Source organism: Lichenostomus cassidix, chromosome 8, assembly GCF_008360975.1.
Source record: "Lichenostomus cassidix isolate B80296 chromosome 8, HeHo_3.0, whole genome shotgun sequence".
Classification (NCBI taxonomy): Eukaryota; Metazoa; Chordata; class Aves; order Passeriformes; family Meliphagidae; genus Lichenostomus; species Lichenostomus cassidix.
In genome coordinates, this window is record NC_139489.1 from 16,078,584 (window position 1) to 16,094,542 (window position 15,959).

General features: G+C 36.8%; 1 protein-coding gene across 9 annotated transcripts in view; it reads right to left on the bottom strand.

The window, feature by feature from the left end:
• Nucleotides 1-15,959, bottom strand: part of EVI5 (ecotropic viral integration site 5) — a 79,489-nt gene that overhangs the window by 26,283 nt on the left and 37,247 nt on the right. For 8 of the 9 annotated variants that reach the window (XM_085068077.1, XM_085068076.1, XM_085068070.1 and 5 more), the window contains 5 exons: nucleotides 13,682-13,816; nucleotides 11,432-11,572; nucleotides 10,743-10,901; nucleotides 8,994-9,140; nucleotides 6,561-6,656 (listed from right to left, as the gene is read on the bottom strand). In XM_085068077.1, coding sequence (XP_084924203.1) covers nucleotides 6,561-6,656; nucleotides 8,994-9,140; nucleotides 10,743-10,901; nucleotides 11,432-11,572; nucleotides 13,682-13,816 — 678 coding nt within the window. The remainder of the gene's footprint in view (nucleotides 1-6,560; nucleotides 6,657-8,993; nucleotides 9,141-10,742; nucleotides 10,902-11,431; nucleotides 11,573-13,681; nucleotides 13,817-15,959) is intronic. The other variant, XM_085068072.1, reaches the window with a different exon arrangement.

The following is a 15,959-nucleotide window of genomic DNA, read 5'->3' on the forward strand; positions in this document are numbered from 1 at the left end:
ACAATTTAGAAGTCTTTAAGGTATGAACATCACACCTTTTGAAAGGAAATAGCATAAGCAATTAGTAATCTCTCTTGACGTTTAATTTTTTAAATCTAGAGTTATACACATAGGATGTGGGTTGCTGGTTTGGTTTTTTGGTGGTGGGGGTTGAGGGGGAGCACTATTACAGAAAATCTGTGATATTTGGAGAGGTCACAACACAAAAACTAGCTGGTCCGCTAGGCAAATAATAGTAATTTTAAATTTAAAATGAATATACAGAGAAAAGGTCAGATATCAACAAGCAAAGTGTGGGTATTGTCAGAATCACAAAATAATGAAAGCCAGCCAATTCTAGAATTTAGGAATTTGTTTAAAACACCTTGCAGTCATATGTGAATGAATCTACACCCACATCCCTGGCCTACTGAGTCTGCATACTGGCACCACTGCAGGGCCTAACAACTTGTCCCAGAAGGGCTTTTAGAAAAGCAATGCCAATTGGTGCTACATTGTAATTAAAGACGAATCATCTCCGTTTCACTGCTTTTGAAGATTTATAACTCCTCCCTTATAGTCTCTTCCAACAGACCAGCTCCACCAGCACCACCAGGGCTAGAAATCTGTGTATCAGGGTAATAAACACCCTCATGGCAGGTCTCACCTCTGCTCTAGGGACAGGTGCTTGTAACAGCATACACAGCCGATACACAATCCAACGCCCTGCCCCAGAGGTTGTGTGTACAGTGGGAGTAGCACGGGCAGCAAAGCAGGAAATGAGCGCTATAGATCAAAAAAACCCCCTTTTCTGCTAAAACAGAACTTAGGCCCCTTCACGGTTTTGGAAACTCTCACATCTCTCATCCTGCTCCTGAAGTATTAGAGTGACCACCCATGTGCATACCAAGAGTTACACTGAGAGCTCTTGAGAAGAAAAATCTGCACCCCAAAAATTTGCTTTTTAAAATGAAGAAAAAATCTGTCCACCAAAAAGTATCATCTGACAATCATGGTTTTCATATCACATTTAAATCCTCTTTTGTCTGGCTTTCTAAGAGAAAAGCACCTTGCAAAGAAGGAGCAGCTAGTCTCAAAGAAACACCTGATGCCTGCTGGGAACTCCTGAACATGTGAAGACCTTTCAAACTCAATCAGCATCAGGACAGGATGTACAGCTGGCAACACAAGAGTGCAGGGACAGATTGCTTAAAAAAAAAAAAAAAGCTGATTTAAAATACCTGAAACCATTACTGTATAAGGGCTTCCCAAAATCAAGTTAAGTACTCACAATAAAAGAGGGTCTATACAACAAATAAATAAATCACCAGAAACCACGTGAAAAACACTGGAGGCCTTAAGCCAGCTTTTGCTGCTTGATCAAGTTTCAGATACAGAAAATCACTGTAATCAAATTCCATTTGCAGGTGTTTCATCCCAAGAGAAGTGCAAGCACAAAGTTTTCTAAAACACTCAATTATCACATCAGAGTAAGAAAACAAATATATGTCAACAAGAAAATAAGCCATTTTAAATAATAAGAAATCATCCAGGCTTGTTTTCACCTTAGTAGCTGTGAACTTAAAAACACAGACAAACAAAAACATTGTTTCATAGGTAGTCAAAATCCAGGCTCACTAGACAGTTGCTGGTCCTCAGATAACATTTTTACTAATAATGAATGGAAGATAGGATGTTTCCCTAACACCCTTAATTTAATCTTTTCTGACTTAGAAATATTTATTTGGTAACAATTTGCCTCAGCCTCTTTTCAGGATAAGCTTTCATATTCTTACTCTGTGGCAAAAGGCACTGCATTAAAAATGTAAATTAAGTATATTCAGAATGGTAAATGTGGTAACTTGTGTCCTTTCAGTGACTTTACAGTGACTCATTCCAGACTTTCAAAAAACACATCACTAACATCACACACCACTATTGATAAGAGTAAAAATGGGTTTCCTGTAATTTGAAAAGATGGAAACAATTTCTTTACTGAACAGTCAGTACTTGGAAAAGTTATTAAACAGGGGTCATAGAAAGGCTTCATTCTAACGAAATAGTGCTAAAAGTTTAAACCATGGGGAGATTACTAGTACAATCATGGATTTCCTTTATAGTTGTTCTCAAAGCAGCTTTGACAGGGTTAGAGATAGGGTAAATGTGACAAAATTCTCTGAATCTGCCAGGAAACACAGCAGGAGGAAGTGATGTTGCTGCCTGTTCAGATCAATCTAACAAAAAGAATTAATTCTTATGGATATTTTTTGCTTTGAGATTACTCAGATGTAAAACCAGTTTTTCATATTACAAGTATGCTCTATACCTCCCAACTCAAATCAGCCATGGATAATTTTAAGAGAATACTACAAGTCACCAGCCTGCATAGAAATGGAATGAAAGGTATTAAGCTGCCAAGCAGAGACTACAACTGCCCCACTCTGCTTCCTTGAACTGTCTACACTTCCACTGGTCCATGGCTCCTCACCCTAGGCAGATGAGTGACTGTAGCTTGTAATGGATTTAACCTTGCCTGAATTTTTCTATTCTTCTGACAATTACTACAGGGAAAACCTTAAAAAAAAAACCAAAACAAAACATCAGTGGACCAATAGGGCTGCCCATATGCAATCAGAAGGAGCACTTGCTAATTATTAGGCCAGAAATATTTGCCTGCTGCAGCATCTGAAGCTATCAGTTCAGCTGAAAACAAGAAAGACTAACTTCCTGAGGAAGCAAACTTGACGCTTTGCTGATTGACTGTACACACGGAAGGAGACAATATCAATTCCTTGGCTCTTTGCATCTTAGAAAAGGATGGGACAAACAGGATCAAACTGCATGCAACCTGACCAGGACAAGCCATTTAGTTCTAGGGTGGTAATCTCTAAGCTTTGTGAGAAAGTGAAGCTGCACCTTGAATATTGTGTTCAGTTTTGGGACCCGCAATACAAGATAGACATTGAGGTGCTGGAGTATGTCCAGAGAAGGGCAATGGAGCTGGTGAAGAGTTTGGAGCATAAGGCTTACAAGCAGCAGCTGAGGGAGCTGGGCATGTTTAGTCTGGAGAAAAGGAGACTGAGGGGAGACCTAATCACTCTACAGCCATGTGAAAGGAGGCTGTAGCAAGGTGTGGATCAGTCTCTTCTCCCAGGTAGCAAGTGAAAGGACAGGAGGAAATGGCCTCAAGTTGCCTTAGATGAGGCTTAGATTGGATATTAGGAAAAATTTCTTTATAGAAAGGGCTGTCAAACATTTGAACAGGCTGCCCAGGCAAGTGGTTGAGTCACCATCCCTGAAGATATTTAAAAGACATGTAGATGTGGCACTTAGGGACATGGTTTAGTGGTGGACTTGACAATGCTGAGTTAATAGCTGCCTTGATGATCTTAAAGGTCTTTTCCAACCTAAATGATTGTATGATTCTATGTAAGCTTCTCCCCAGTGTGGAAAAAAAACTCATTGCATTTCAATACACTTACACAAAAGTTTAAAAGTTAAGCATCATGAACTGAATGCTTAAACAAGACAAAGTGACATGTAGAATATATTAAGAAATAACATCATAATAAACTGACAACTTGTCGTAGAATTACATCTACTATTGAATGACAGTTCTCTCTCCATCCCTGTCATTATTATTGACCAAAACTAAGAGTGGCCCAGAAACTGTGATTTAATTCTAGCATGTGTGTGTGTAATGTCAAATCAGTTCTTATGTGGGAGTAGTGATACTCTGCATTACAAATTTAACATCACTGTCTTGCACCTACACCTACATAATCATTTAAAAGAAAACCTCACCATTTAGGTTAAGCATTGCTATGGACCATGTGGACCCAGCAATGAATCCCTTCAGCTCCTTGGAAAAGCACCACCCCCTCAATAGAAACCAGAAGGTCATGTGGTAGGTTAACTTCCTCCCTTCATTTTTATCAGCTTTGAAACAGCACGACGAGCAGACCTGTTAGTGATGGTCTGTGCATCTGTACTTTAATACTGACGCCTATGCTCCAACACTGGCTAAAGGTATTTCTGGTATTAAATATTGCATTTCAAGTCATTAAGGCAAGCCCTGATTAAAAGGGCCTCTGCTCCCCACATCAGATCTCAGCAATTACAGCAACAAGCTGAACAGAAGAGAATGGGAGGCAGCTCTTTCTCCAAAGAGGAAGAAGTTATCTAGATTTTCAATTCCCTTAAAAAGTGGCTTTTGTTTAAGCCCTATTATCGATTGCACATTTTATAGTTTACAGGCTTTGAGAATTCAGGATTTCCAATTCCATTATTACTGGGGGGGTTTTTTTGGTGCTGCAGGTGCTTCAAAAGCTTTTGAGCATGAGTACCCAAAAAGGAAGTTTTGATTCTAAGTCTCATATTGGCTGGCAAAACACATTGGTCATAAATATCTGCTTAGACTCTTAAAAGAAAAAAATCTATCACAGTTCAATAAAAGCATTTCAAGTCATGCCTACAGGGTCAAAAATAAACTAACAACAGAAAAACTTATATCTGCTAAATAATTTGTTTTAAATATTATAAATTCACACTCAAAATCTGTATTTCACAACTGAGTAAGTTAACTTTTATGCTAGTATAAGTCTGAGATCAGCAATTCACCAAAAACCTAACAGTGCAAACTCATCAATGAATTTATCAAATGAACATGAACCTCAGCCACAAAATGACTTCGTACTCCATACTGTATACAAAGACAGCACAGCCACTCTCACTTTTGTGAAGAAAATTAAGAATTTTACTAAGATCAAACTCAAGAAATCATAGCAGGTGATAGTCTGAGAACACCATAAAGTCTGGAACTTGAAATGCACTTTGGAAGGAAACAAAAAACCTAGAATACAAGCATTACTAAAAATTGCATTATGTGAAGTAGTACTTGTGAAAAGGAAGGAGAGATGATGTGGATAAACAACTGAACATGAGAGAAAGCAATATTATGACAAAACAGCAAAGTGTGATCTTTGGATGTATTAGCCAGAGTCATGAAATAGATTATGCTCCTGCACTTCTTTATGTCTCATGACAAGGTATTATAAAAACCTGCCTGCAATTTTGGGATCCCAAATTTAAGCAGAAACACAGAAAGGGAATAGGAGAGACCTATAAAATGATGGAGCATGAATGGTTTGATCAGTCAAACAGAAAACCAAGACAGATGTATTTACACTAAAACATGAACACAATTCAAATTCTGTGATAGCTATCAAAAAACCCCCAACTGATCATTAGGGGATTCACCATTTCATAAGATCCCAACTATGAGGTGTGTATCAATCAGATAATGGAACCAGGATGGCATTTGAAGTCTGTGCCAAAGTAAAAATAATGCAAAATGAGTACTCACTTCTCATCTACAAAATCACATTGTTTGAAGTAACCTTTAAACTTCCCCTCTCTTTTTTTTCAGTAAAATGTTAATATGAGTAGAATATTGACCTTAACTCAGCTACTGTCTTGTTATCTTACTAGATGATAACTGATTCATATACAATGCTTACTGTACTTATCTAGGTATTTCTAATGTACTGATCACAGCATTATCTAAGCATTATATGATTTAAAGAAATTTGTCGCTTGCTGCACTAGGGTAACAACATAACAAAACATAATATAAACAAAAATTCTTTATGCAAGCTTAATGAAATTCATTTGTACATTCCATATACAAAGAGATGAAAAAGATACAACTAGTTGAGAAATCATAGGGAAGAAGTGGCTTTGACACAATACAACAAAATCATCACCGCGAAGGAAAGATTTCAGAGGGAAGAAAACACAATAGCAACACCAGGTTTTAAAAAAGTAAACCAGTGAGTAACTAGCTTGTAACTAAGTCATACTAACCAAGAAAATCATTGCAGCAGAATTCAGACAGGACAACAGTATATGATTATAGAAAGATCAGACTACAGTAAGACACCATGATTTCCCAAAGCCAAGAAAATATAAAGATGAGAAATTTCTGGTTTTCTCATCATGGCAGCAGCAAGTTCATGGGAAAGTGAAAGCTCCAAAAGGAACTGAAAGTGTAAGGAACAACACAGAGGCCAAAGGATGCATCTTGAGATCCTACAGTGACATGGTAGCTGTAAACATTTCTGGTTTCAAGATTTACATAAAGATAGCAAGAGTTTTACAATAAATCCTTCAATACTGGTCATAGTAGAAGAGGAAACACAGGAAAAAAAATGGTTGCTGGAATCAAAATGTATGCATCTTTTTTTGGACAGAGGATGTTTTCAATCTCGTCTATTATTATTCAATTGGTAAGAAGTAACAATTACAAGAAAGAAAAAACAAAACAGAAGTCAGAGTTGAAAAGAGTGTCGCCCTTAACATGAACAGAAGGAATTACTAACAGCTCACAAATATGCACACAGGATAGATTTAAGGCTTTGCTTGTACAGGAATTCAACAATATATCATTATCTCACTTGGCAAAGCAGTGCCTTGTATTCACAGTAGCTTAATAAAGAAAGACAGCAGAGGAGGAAAAAAAACTCACTAAGTACAGAATCTAATCAGTATCAAATTTCACATTTAATGCCATCACTTGTTACCTGGATTTCTAATTCAGCAATTTGCTGTTGGAGTTCTGCCACAGCTGCAATGCGGTCTGCCTCACGGAGCCGTACTGCCATTACTTCTTCTTTACTCTGAAAGAAGTCAGAAATGGGAGCTAACCAATACCAGTTTTAGCTGATTAAAGACAGTGCACTGCTTTTACCCAAAATCCTAAGTAGAGAAAGCTTAACAGACTGCTGTGCAAACTACCACTATTTTCAAGAACTCGAATTTAATTTTAATCCATAGGAGTATATAATAATCTAATATAAACTCTAAACTGTTATAATCTAAACAAAATCTGTGCAGTTTTGAAAACTTGCTGTTATCAATTTCCAGGTCCAGAAAACAACTGTCTTGTTTTTCAGACATGTTATACTGTAAATTAAGAAAAAGAAACAACATAATTAAAAAAAAAAAACAAGCTCATGCTTTAATTTTGGACTTTCTATACATAGAAACAACAAAGCTACACAAGAGTTACTTATTTCATCATTTCCTCTGTCTTAAAAAATAAAATTAAAAAAAACCAAACACAATGTGTGCTTCAAATTAACAGTTCCCAACCACCCTTCATTAGACAGTATGGCTGAGATCAAACCAAACATATCAAAGCCATAGCAGCTACTTCAAAACATGCTATTTGTTTGTTTTCTAAAAGATTCCTCTAACAGAGGTACATCATCTACAGGATCCAATTAACCGCATTTGTAATCAGTGGAGTCCATTTCAGAGAAATCTATCATGTGCTAGCCAAAGTTTAGCCATTCTTGCTAAATTCTATTGCATGATTGCTCAAATGAAGCCAAACCGACAAGTCCACAGGATTGCATGTATTTAACTGAAAGCTGAAGGAAAGACTGGCTTGGTTTGACTTTGGTATCTGAGATGAGTCAATAGTGTTGCTCTAGATGGCACTGATGCTTTATCTCTGAAACAGAGCGTGTTCTCAAAAATTACCACAGAAGTTGATATGGTAGGAAAGACAAGACTGGGTGGGGGCACAAATCTTATGTCGTAAATTCTTTAGCAAAACTGATTAGAAAGATCAGTGGTGAGTTTCAAAAAATATTTTCAAATCTAGTCCTTGCTGTAGAAGCAGTAGTCAGATAAAAAGGGAAAAACATAACCATACACACCAATGACAAAAATAGTTGCCATACAGGTGGTATGAGGTGCAATTGGCTACAAAAATTTTAATTTCTGCTTAAGCATTTTAAGTTATCTTTTAAAATAAAAATACAAGCTCCTGAAGTAACATACTAGTTCATTATACATAAAACAGGGGAGTTGAAAATCCAAGTATATATTTTTGAGACACCTCTCGAAGTAGAAATATTGCTACCTAGCCAAGACAAAAATAAAACTAGAGTATGATTTCAAATAATTTCAAAAAACCAGAAGGAAAAAATAATCCACCATCAGTTACTAATGCAATCAGGAATAATTTTTGTTTCTGATATATAAAGAAGTATTACTTGTAAAACATCTTACTGTGTAAATTTTAATCCTTTTTCTATCAACTACAAAAGAAGTTTTAGGATCTAACGTTAGTGTATGTCAGTAAAGCTACTTCACTGACTCTTGCTACTTTCAGACAATCTAAAGAGTGTGACTGGCACTCTGTCTATTACCACACTTTTCTCTAGCCCATGTTAGAATGTTGTTCTACAAGTGTATAATCCCACTGAGAATAGTTATGTGTAACTAACTCATTAGCCAGGTTAAAGACATATTCCTCTCTTTATAGTAAACATAAAACCAGAATATTGACTACACACTCTCAATCCTCAGTCTCTTAAGGATTAATGAGCACCTTCAGTATCAAAAACCAATCAAACAAAGTAAGTTATGGGTTATATGAAAAAGGCATCACCAAGATTGTGATTATTTAAAAGATCAGTAAAAATCATCTCAGCATTAAAAAAATAATACTTAGGAAACCAGAGATTATGGCAAACAAGAAAGTCAGGAGAAGTAATTTCTTCTCTTTAAGATTCAGTATCTTTTTTCCTAGAAGCTTGTGACGGAGTTTGATGAATCAGCAGAAGTTAGCTCTTTGCTGCCGTTTAGATTCAGGTCTGACTAGAAACAAAAGGAACTGGCTAGACAGCAAAAAAGATAAAAACCTGAAGGAATCTGTTGTTGAGGAGTGTCTTTTTATGTTATCCACCGACATTTTCCTGAGTAGAATCATGTTTTACAGTAAAAGTTTATCTTCATGGGACCATAAAAAAGCAGCTCTGTCAAAACCTCAAGTGGTTTTTGTGAGATGGTAAATTCAAGATGATATTGTCAAAATCAGTAAAAAGAATTTTGGTTTTATGATTTATCCTCGCCATTAAGACACAATTTTATCCACCAATAGCAGACAAGACTAAAGTGTACATATATAAGCACACAAGTCGTCTTTTCTGGATATTGTTTACCTTGCATTCAATCTCTGCTTGTTTACGTTTTGCTTCATTCAGCTGAGCCAGAAGTCCTTTGTTCTGTGCAGAAAGATACTGCACCTTCTCCTGTAGGTTGGTAACCTCTTGCTCTGCCCTTCGTAAATGATTACTATTGATCTGATTCTGAAATTCATGACAAAAAAAGGAAAGAAAATGCATGTTAAGGAAAGGATGTTAATCTAACTCCCTGAAGTCTGACAATACAGACTTAGAGATCATTTACCATAAAACACTTTTGATGAAAAAGCACTGCAAGTTTTCCAAGTGTAATCTGAAGAGTTTGCATGACATTTTGTTTCTGATCAGGATATTAAAATGGTTCCTAAACAACAGATGACTCATTGTAAGAACATTATTGCAAAGCTCCAGTAGATCTGGTTTTTTGTTGCCTAGATAGGCAGACTTTGTGAACTTGTATCCCACCTACAATATGCACCTAGGAAAGATCAGATATGTCAGAAATACTCTGTGCACATTTCTCTGTCCAGTGAGATCCTGAAAGCAACATCACACCTTAGTTGAGATCAGTGCACAGGTCAAGTCATAGCATTTGTACCTGAAGCTGTGCCCACCATATCACGAGAATGGCATTTCTCTCAGATGACAGCTAAACAGCATAAGCACATACAAATTCTCAATGTGGAACACTGAAGTGAGAAGTACCTAAACACATGCAAGCCAGACAGCAGGATCTCTATGCCCCCTACTGACCAAAACAATACTGACATGCCAGTGAAAATTGTAAAAATAAGGCTAGGGAAACTTATTCCGCTTTTATTCAGCTGGTATCAAGAAAGTGGTGCCTCTGTTAGAAAGAAGCCTTTGTATCCATTGCAGTTGCCTAATCTCTCTCCAATAGCACATCCTTACATGCTCTCCTGGTTTCTAGAATTGCTGAACCTTGTCAAGTAAAGCTGTTGTTACTTAGTTTTTGGATGCATAGGTCTCTTTCCAAAAAGTTACATTTAACAGGTTTTTCATACAAAGATTTCTGAAAAGTCTATTGCAAATCCTTCTCAATCATCAGCAAATGGTACTTACTAACTTGAGTGGAAGCTTACTAATGTAATATAAACTCACCACTTTAGTGCACTTTCTTTTCAGGTGCTTAACAACTTATTCCCTAGTTACACAGAAAGAATCTTGGCAGTCAAGGTATAGTTGTCCTTTCTGCACAAACCTCAGCAGGGGTAACCCATGCTTTTCTATTCTGGCACATAAAAGGCAAACCTCGTGCTAGAAAAACCTGATCAATACATGGCTAGCTTTGCTGAGTCCACAGCTTAGTAACCAAATTCATGACCTCAGTAGAAAATCTAGTATCACCAATGTCATCACAAGAAAGCATACACTGCCAGCTAAACATTACTATTATTAGAATTGCCAATCAGATTTGTGAAATTTAAAACACCTTAAAAATACTTTTCTTGTTATTACACCTGTTAAAGTTTGATGAATTAAGATGCACACACATTCAGAGCCTACCAACTAATCTGAATGAGAAATTCAGTAAGCATAGTCCTGGGAAAGATTAAAGAAGAGACATTAAAGTTGGAATGTATGCACAAGATTCTCCCATCCTCATCTAACAGAAGTAAAAGACCTGCGCATTTTGGAACTAAATTCTGCCTGTAGATGGTGAAGATCCTGATCAGATATCTACTATTTAACACCAAATTGCCAGCATCCAGTTCAATACACACATGGTAGTGTTTAATAATATACCTGTGTTTCCATCTCCATCATTCTTTGTTTGGTCTCTTTCAGTTCAGCTTGAGTTTCTGCTTCTCTCAACCGGACCGTCATGAGCTCATCCTGTAGCTCATTCACTGCATTTTTTTTGGGAGGATCTTTCCATCTTCCAGTGGTACGAGCTAGATGACGCTAGAAAAAACAGCATGGTTTTGCTGATAATGCCTGATCTTTCCTGGTGTTTCCTTACTCCATTTAAGGTCTCAGTTATATAAGGACAAATAGGTATAGTTCTCCTGTTGATCCTAAAAGCTAAAAACCCATGGAAACTTACTGGTTTTAAGAACAGACAATTAAAAAGTTGAATTCCCAACATTCATTCCCAATTACAGTCAGTGAATTGCAAGTATATCCTGATACTTTTGTCTATTTCTAGCCCCCTTTAACACTTAGCAAAGTAGGAATCCTGATCAGGTACTTCCCTCCTACCATTACAATTCACTGGTAGTACAGGCCCTCTGCCATCTATAAAAACTAGGCACCAATTTTTAACATACTTTTGAAATGGAGTTTCTTGTGGCAGCTGAATTTAAGGATTTTCTCACCTCAGCAGTCTTATCAACAATCATTAGTTTCTACTTGATCTCTGTATCTCAAAATTTTACAGTCTTTTGCTTTATCATTGAGAATAAAAATTCATAAAAGTGTATTGCTACCCATACCTGCCAGTGTTCCTCCAAATCTTTGACTTGCTGCCTTAGTTCTTTGAGACCCATCAAAGATTCTGCTTCTCTTAATTTTACTGCAATCAGTTCTTCTTGTAGTCTGGCAACATTTTCCTCATCAGGAAGGGAGCTGTTCCTCTGCAACAAGGACCATCCTCTTAAATATGTATTTGAATAAAATTGTGCTTAGTGAAACCCACTCCAAGAATACAGACATGGAACAATAACTAAGCAAACTTCAGGCGCACATCCTCCGCAAAATAAAATCCCTCGAAAATCTAAGCTTCTGGATATAATGAGTGTGTATAAATAACTTCTAAATGCCAACTACAGAAAAAAAATATAAGATAGTAGTACTAGGTATTCTGACTTGAAGATTTCCCTGAATGGCATCCCCAACAAGAAATTATATTTACAATATTTTACACATCATCAAATATATAGAGAGGAATCTGAAAGGTTTTGATCTAATTGATAAAAATAAAGCAAACAAGAAACTGAAATTACACCTTAAAGCTATGACTTTTATTTAGGTTTACAGGAAAAATAATAAACATAAATTTATTTTTTAGGAAGTAGGTCATCAGCCTTTGAAAAGGAAAACAGTTATGCTGACAAAGGAACCATCTGTTAATATTTATAAACAACAACCAGTCAAGAAGAAGTCTTAGAGATGAAAGTGCAAGACACATGAGGAAAAAGCAGAAAGACTAAGGAAGGCTAAACAGAAAACATGAAAACACCAGGAAAAGCAAAACAGAGATGAAATCCTAATAATGCAAATCTGGGGAAAAATCAAGAGGGGAAGAAAATCAACAGTCTGCGTAACTACAATATCCCTACAGCAAATAATTGGTCACCAAATATTTGAAGTTGAACTGTGCTTCAGCACTTTCCACTATATTTCCCAGTAGCCGTTTTCAGCAAAGTCAAGTGTTTTTACAGGTATGTAATACTGTGACAGCTGTCAGGTTTTCTTGAGAGTCAAGTAAAGCACATGATTAACATTAACAGAACACAGCACAACAGCCATTTATTAGCATTCCATGTTTTAAAATCATGTGATCTGAGTATTGGCAAATATATGTTTCTGAATGTTTACACCACTGTCAGTATAGCCATGCAAGTCTCAGGTTATTCAGGAGAAGTTCCCCAGATTACACGACTCATCACTAACAGCAGTAAAGAGCTGTGTTGTAGGATTTGAGGAAGTTCACTTCAGCCACTTTCTCATGTGCATAAGTTCACTGTGGCAGACTGAAATTCTCCTGTACATCTGAGTTTGTCTGGTATGCCTGAACTGACCCCACTATTCCAGTTTTCCTTCACAGATAAGTTTTCAGTGTATGCTGTCTCCACATTGATGATGATTAAGTAGTCTCCTGAATTTTGAAAAATACCTTATATCCTCAATTCTTACCAGTGGCCAATACAGTAAAAACTACCACTTTTACTACCAAGCCCATCAGACACTCATCAAGCCCCTCAGATAATTGAAAACGTACATCTTGACTCCACTGGGTTAATCTAATTAGCTAGTAAGTTCTGGCCAAAGCCTGGGTATATAGCTCTTTAAAACTTCCTAGGGAAGCTAATTCCAAAGCCAGTACAGCAGGACCTGAAATCATGCCTTATACCAGGTCAGTTACTGGGTTTTTTTTTCCTTTTGCTATTTTATCTAGCAGTTAAATTTTGCTTCAAATAAATGTAAATGTTTGACAGTTGGTTTGAGTACAGCTTGAACTCTGGCATCAATAAGTTACAAGCTAGCATGGCACCCAAAAAGCAGTAGAGATTCTGCTACAGAGCAGTGGAGGGATTCTTTCCCTGCCCATAATGGGATGGGAGCAGAAGATACTCAATATTCAGGAATGGCAATATTGAACACTTTCCTCTTCCCCTCCCGAACTATTCAGTTTCATATAATCTCAATGCTCACTCCAAGCCCACTGCTCTTGTTGCAGGATATAATTTTGAAACAACTGATGTTTCCTGTCAAGACCACCAGAATGCAAATTTTCTACTACAGCAGGCTTCAGGAACAGAAGAAAAGTGATCTGTTATTTACAAACTCTTCCCAGTGCAAACAGACCTTAGTTTTGTTGTGGCACTTTCAGGTTAAAAAAGCATCTCGCAATCACAGAAGCAGAGAAGAGAAGGTTCTAGAGCACAGTTCTGCGAAAAATTACAGGGACCTGTAGTCTGGTTTTAGTGCTTTTCTACATAGAGGGTCCTGGTTTGATTTACCTTTTCCATCTCTAGAACTTTATCTTGCATCTCCTTCAGGGCACAATGGGATTCTGCTTCACTCAGCCTGGCTTGGACCAGCTCTTTTTCCAACTGTAGCACAAAGTCTTCACTGTATCGTGAACTGCATTTATGCTACAAAGTTTGCAGAAATATGTTTAGTATGAAGCACAGATTGTTTGAAAGGAGTTTTATATACCAGATTTGGTGGGAAAAGTACATTCAAATGCTTAAGACCAGGAATACCAGCGTAAGCGCTTACCTTATACAAGTCAATTAATACGTCAATCCAGACTGCTAAAGAATATATCCCTACTGCTCTGCCCCTCAAACAACTGCACCTCCACACAGCCAAATGTGTCTGACTAAACTGAGACCCCTAGCAGTACTGAAAAGCAACAACTCACACTTTTCTCTCATTGTCAATCAAATTGAGAACTTCTCAAATGATCTGTGATTATTTTGTGATACGCAGAAGATGCTTAGGAGAGACTAGCTAATTACAAGGGTAATAGATATAGCACTCATTCCTGCTCACTTAAACTCCAATTCAACAGAATCCTTCCATAATCTTGGATTTAAAATAAAACCACATATGCTTCAATGCACAATGACTTTGGTTTGCCACTTTCTTCACTCCAACCCTTGGCTCTCATTTGCTCACACTACACATATTGCTTCTGAGATTCAGACACATCCAACTGAAGCATTCATATTCAAAAGACACATTTAACTTTCCCCCCCAGTCAATAGTTAAAAAACACATTTCTTTCCTGGGTCACTTTAAAATGACTGATTGACAGATTGTCAAACTTGCTTGATAGGCAATACCAACCTAAATCAGCATTTAAATTTCTGATTGAAGAAAAAAGTGGGTGTTGAAATCCTCAAAGCGTAGTTGTTTAGTTACTGTGTTTACATAGCTACCCTGAAAATTAAGTTTAGAGGAAAATAATTTAATACATTTTTGGTGTCATTAACTACATTGTGAAATATAAGTACTATACCTGGATTCATAGATTAAGTTTTAATTTACAATTCAACTTTTTAAATATTATTCATTATACTAAAGACACACTGTATCTTACTTTTTGTTTGCATCAAACTATTTAGTTTTCTGCATCTAAAAAACAGTAAAAAAAGTTCAGAAGTCTTCAGTTCCACATGCTTCTGTTAGGGTGTGACATTCCCTGACTTTTAATATACAAATAAAGGGCAAACAGGACAAAACAAAGATTTAAATACTACATGGTCAAGGAAATAATTTTTTCATTTATTTTAATACTTCTGTATACCAACTAAACCTTTTGTTATGACTTACAGTTCAATCCAAATTCAACACCTACACTATTCTTAGTGTTACACTTGACTGTATTTCCTGTACACATGTGCCTCCAGGAAGCTGTAGTGGAGAGGGTATTTACAAAGCATTAAAAGGCAAGCAGAGCTCAGGCAGGCAGTTTTTAGTGTCATTGAGACCATCCACTTAAGCACTCAGCCTACTTAACTGTGCACTTGAACACACATGGAACACAGAAACAGTGTGATCTTTGTACATTAATATTAATTTTCCCTTATACAATACTAATATAATTTGTATTATTTTCAACCCACACAGCGTTTTTGCCTCAGCAAGCAGTGGAGGCAGACCTGATTTAAATGTAAGGAAGAGGATGGTGGACAATGCTGATTCATTTCTATAGTTCCTTCACATCATGTAGGAACACAAGTACCATATGTAACAATGTGCAGAGAAGAGGCAACAGCTCTTGTTTATTCCCCAGCTGTTTGTACAAGTTCATCACACGATACACACAGCAACTTAGACAGACTCTACATTTCTTGTTCCAGATTCTGCTTGGATACATGCGGAACGAACAAATGCAGCGTTCTCTCCCCTGTAAGGTAAGAAGTTCTCTAGTAGTTTCCAGGACTTTGAGAGAAAACAGCAGATTTGAAGAGCTGAATACATGCTGATTTTGCAATAATGTAAGTGAATTCTATAAAAATCTAATTGATATTTGTCAAATAATTAGTAATGGAGAGTGTAAGAAAAGTTATTAATCTAGTTTCAGGCACAAGTCATGCCTTTTTTAAATCTGTCTTTAGATTTCGCCTGCCTAAGGAATATGTTAAGAGTGCTTATTCATTTACCCACAACAAATTCTAAATCAAGTCTTCATATACTGGCAAAAAACCCCAGCCAAGATCAGAACAGACTGAAGAAAACAAGATTCACAAGTTAGAAGTTGTGAATTTTGCTCCTTAGTAAAACAAA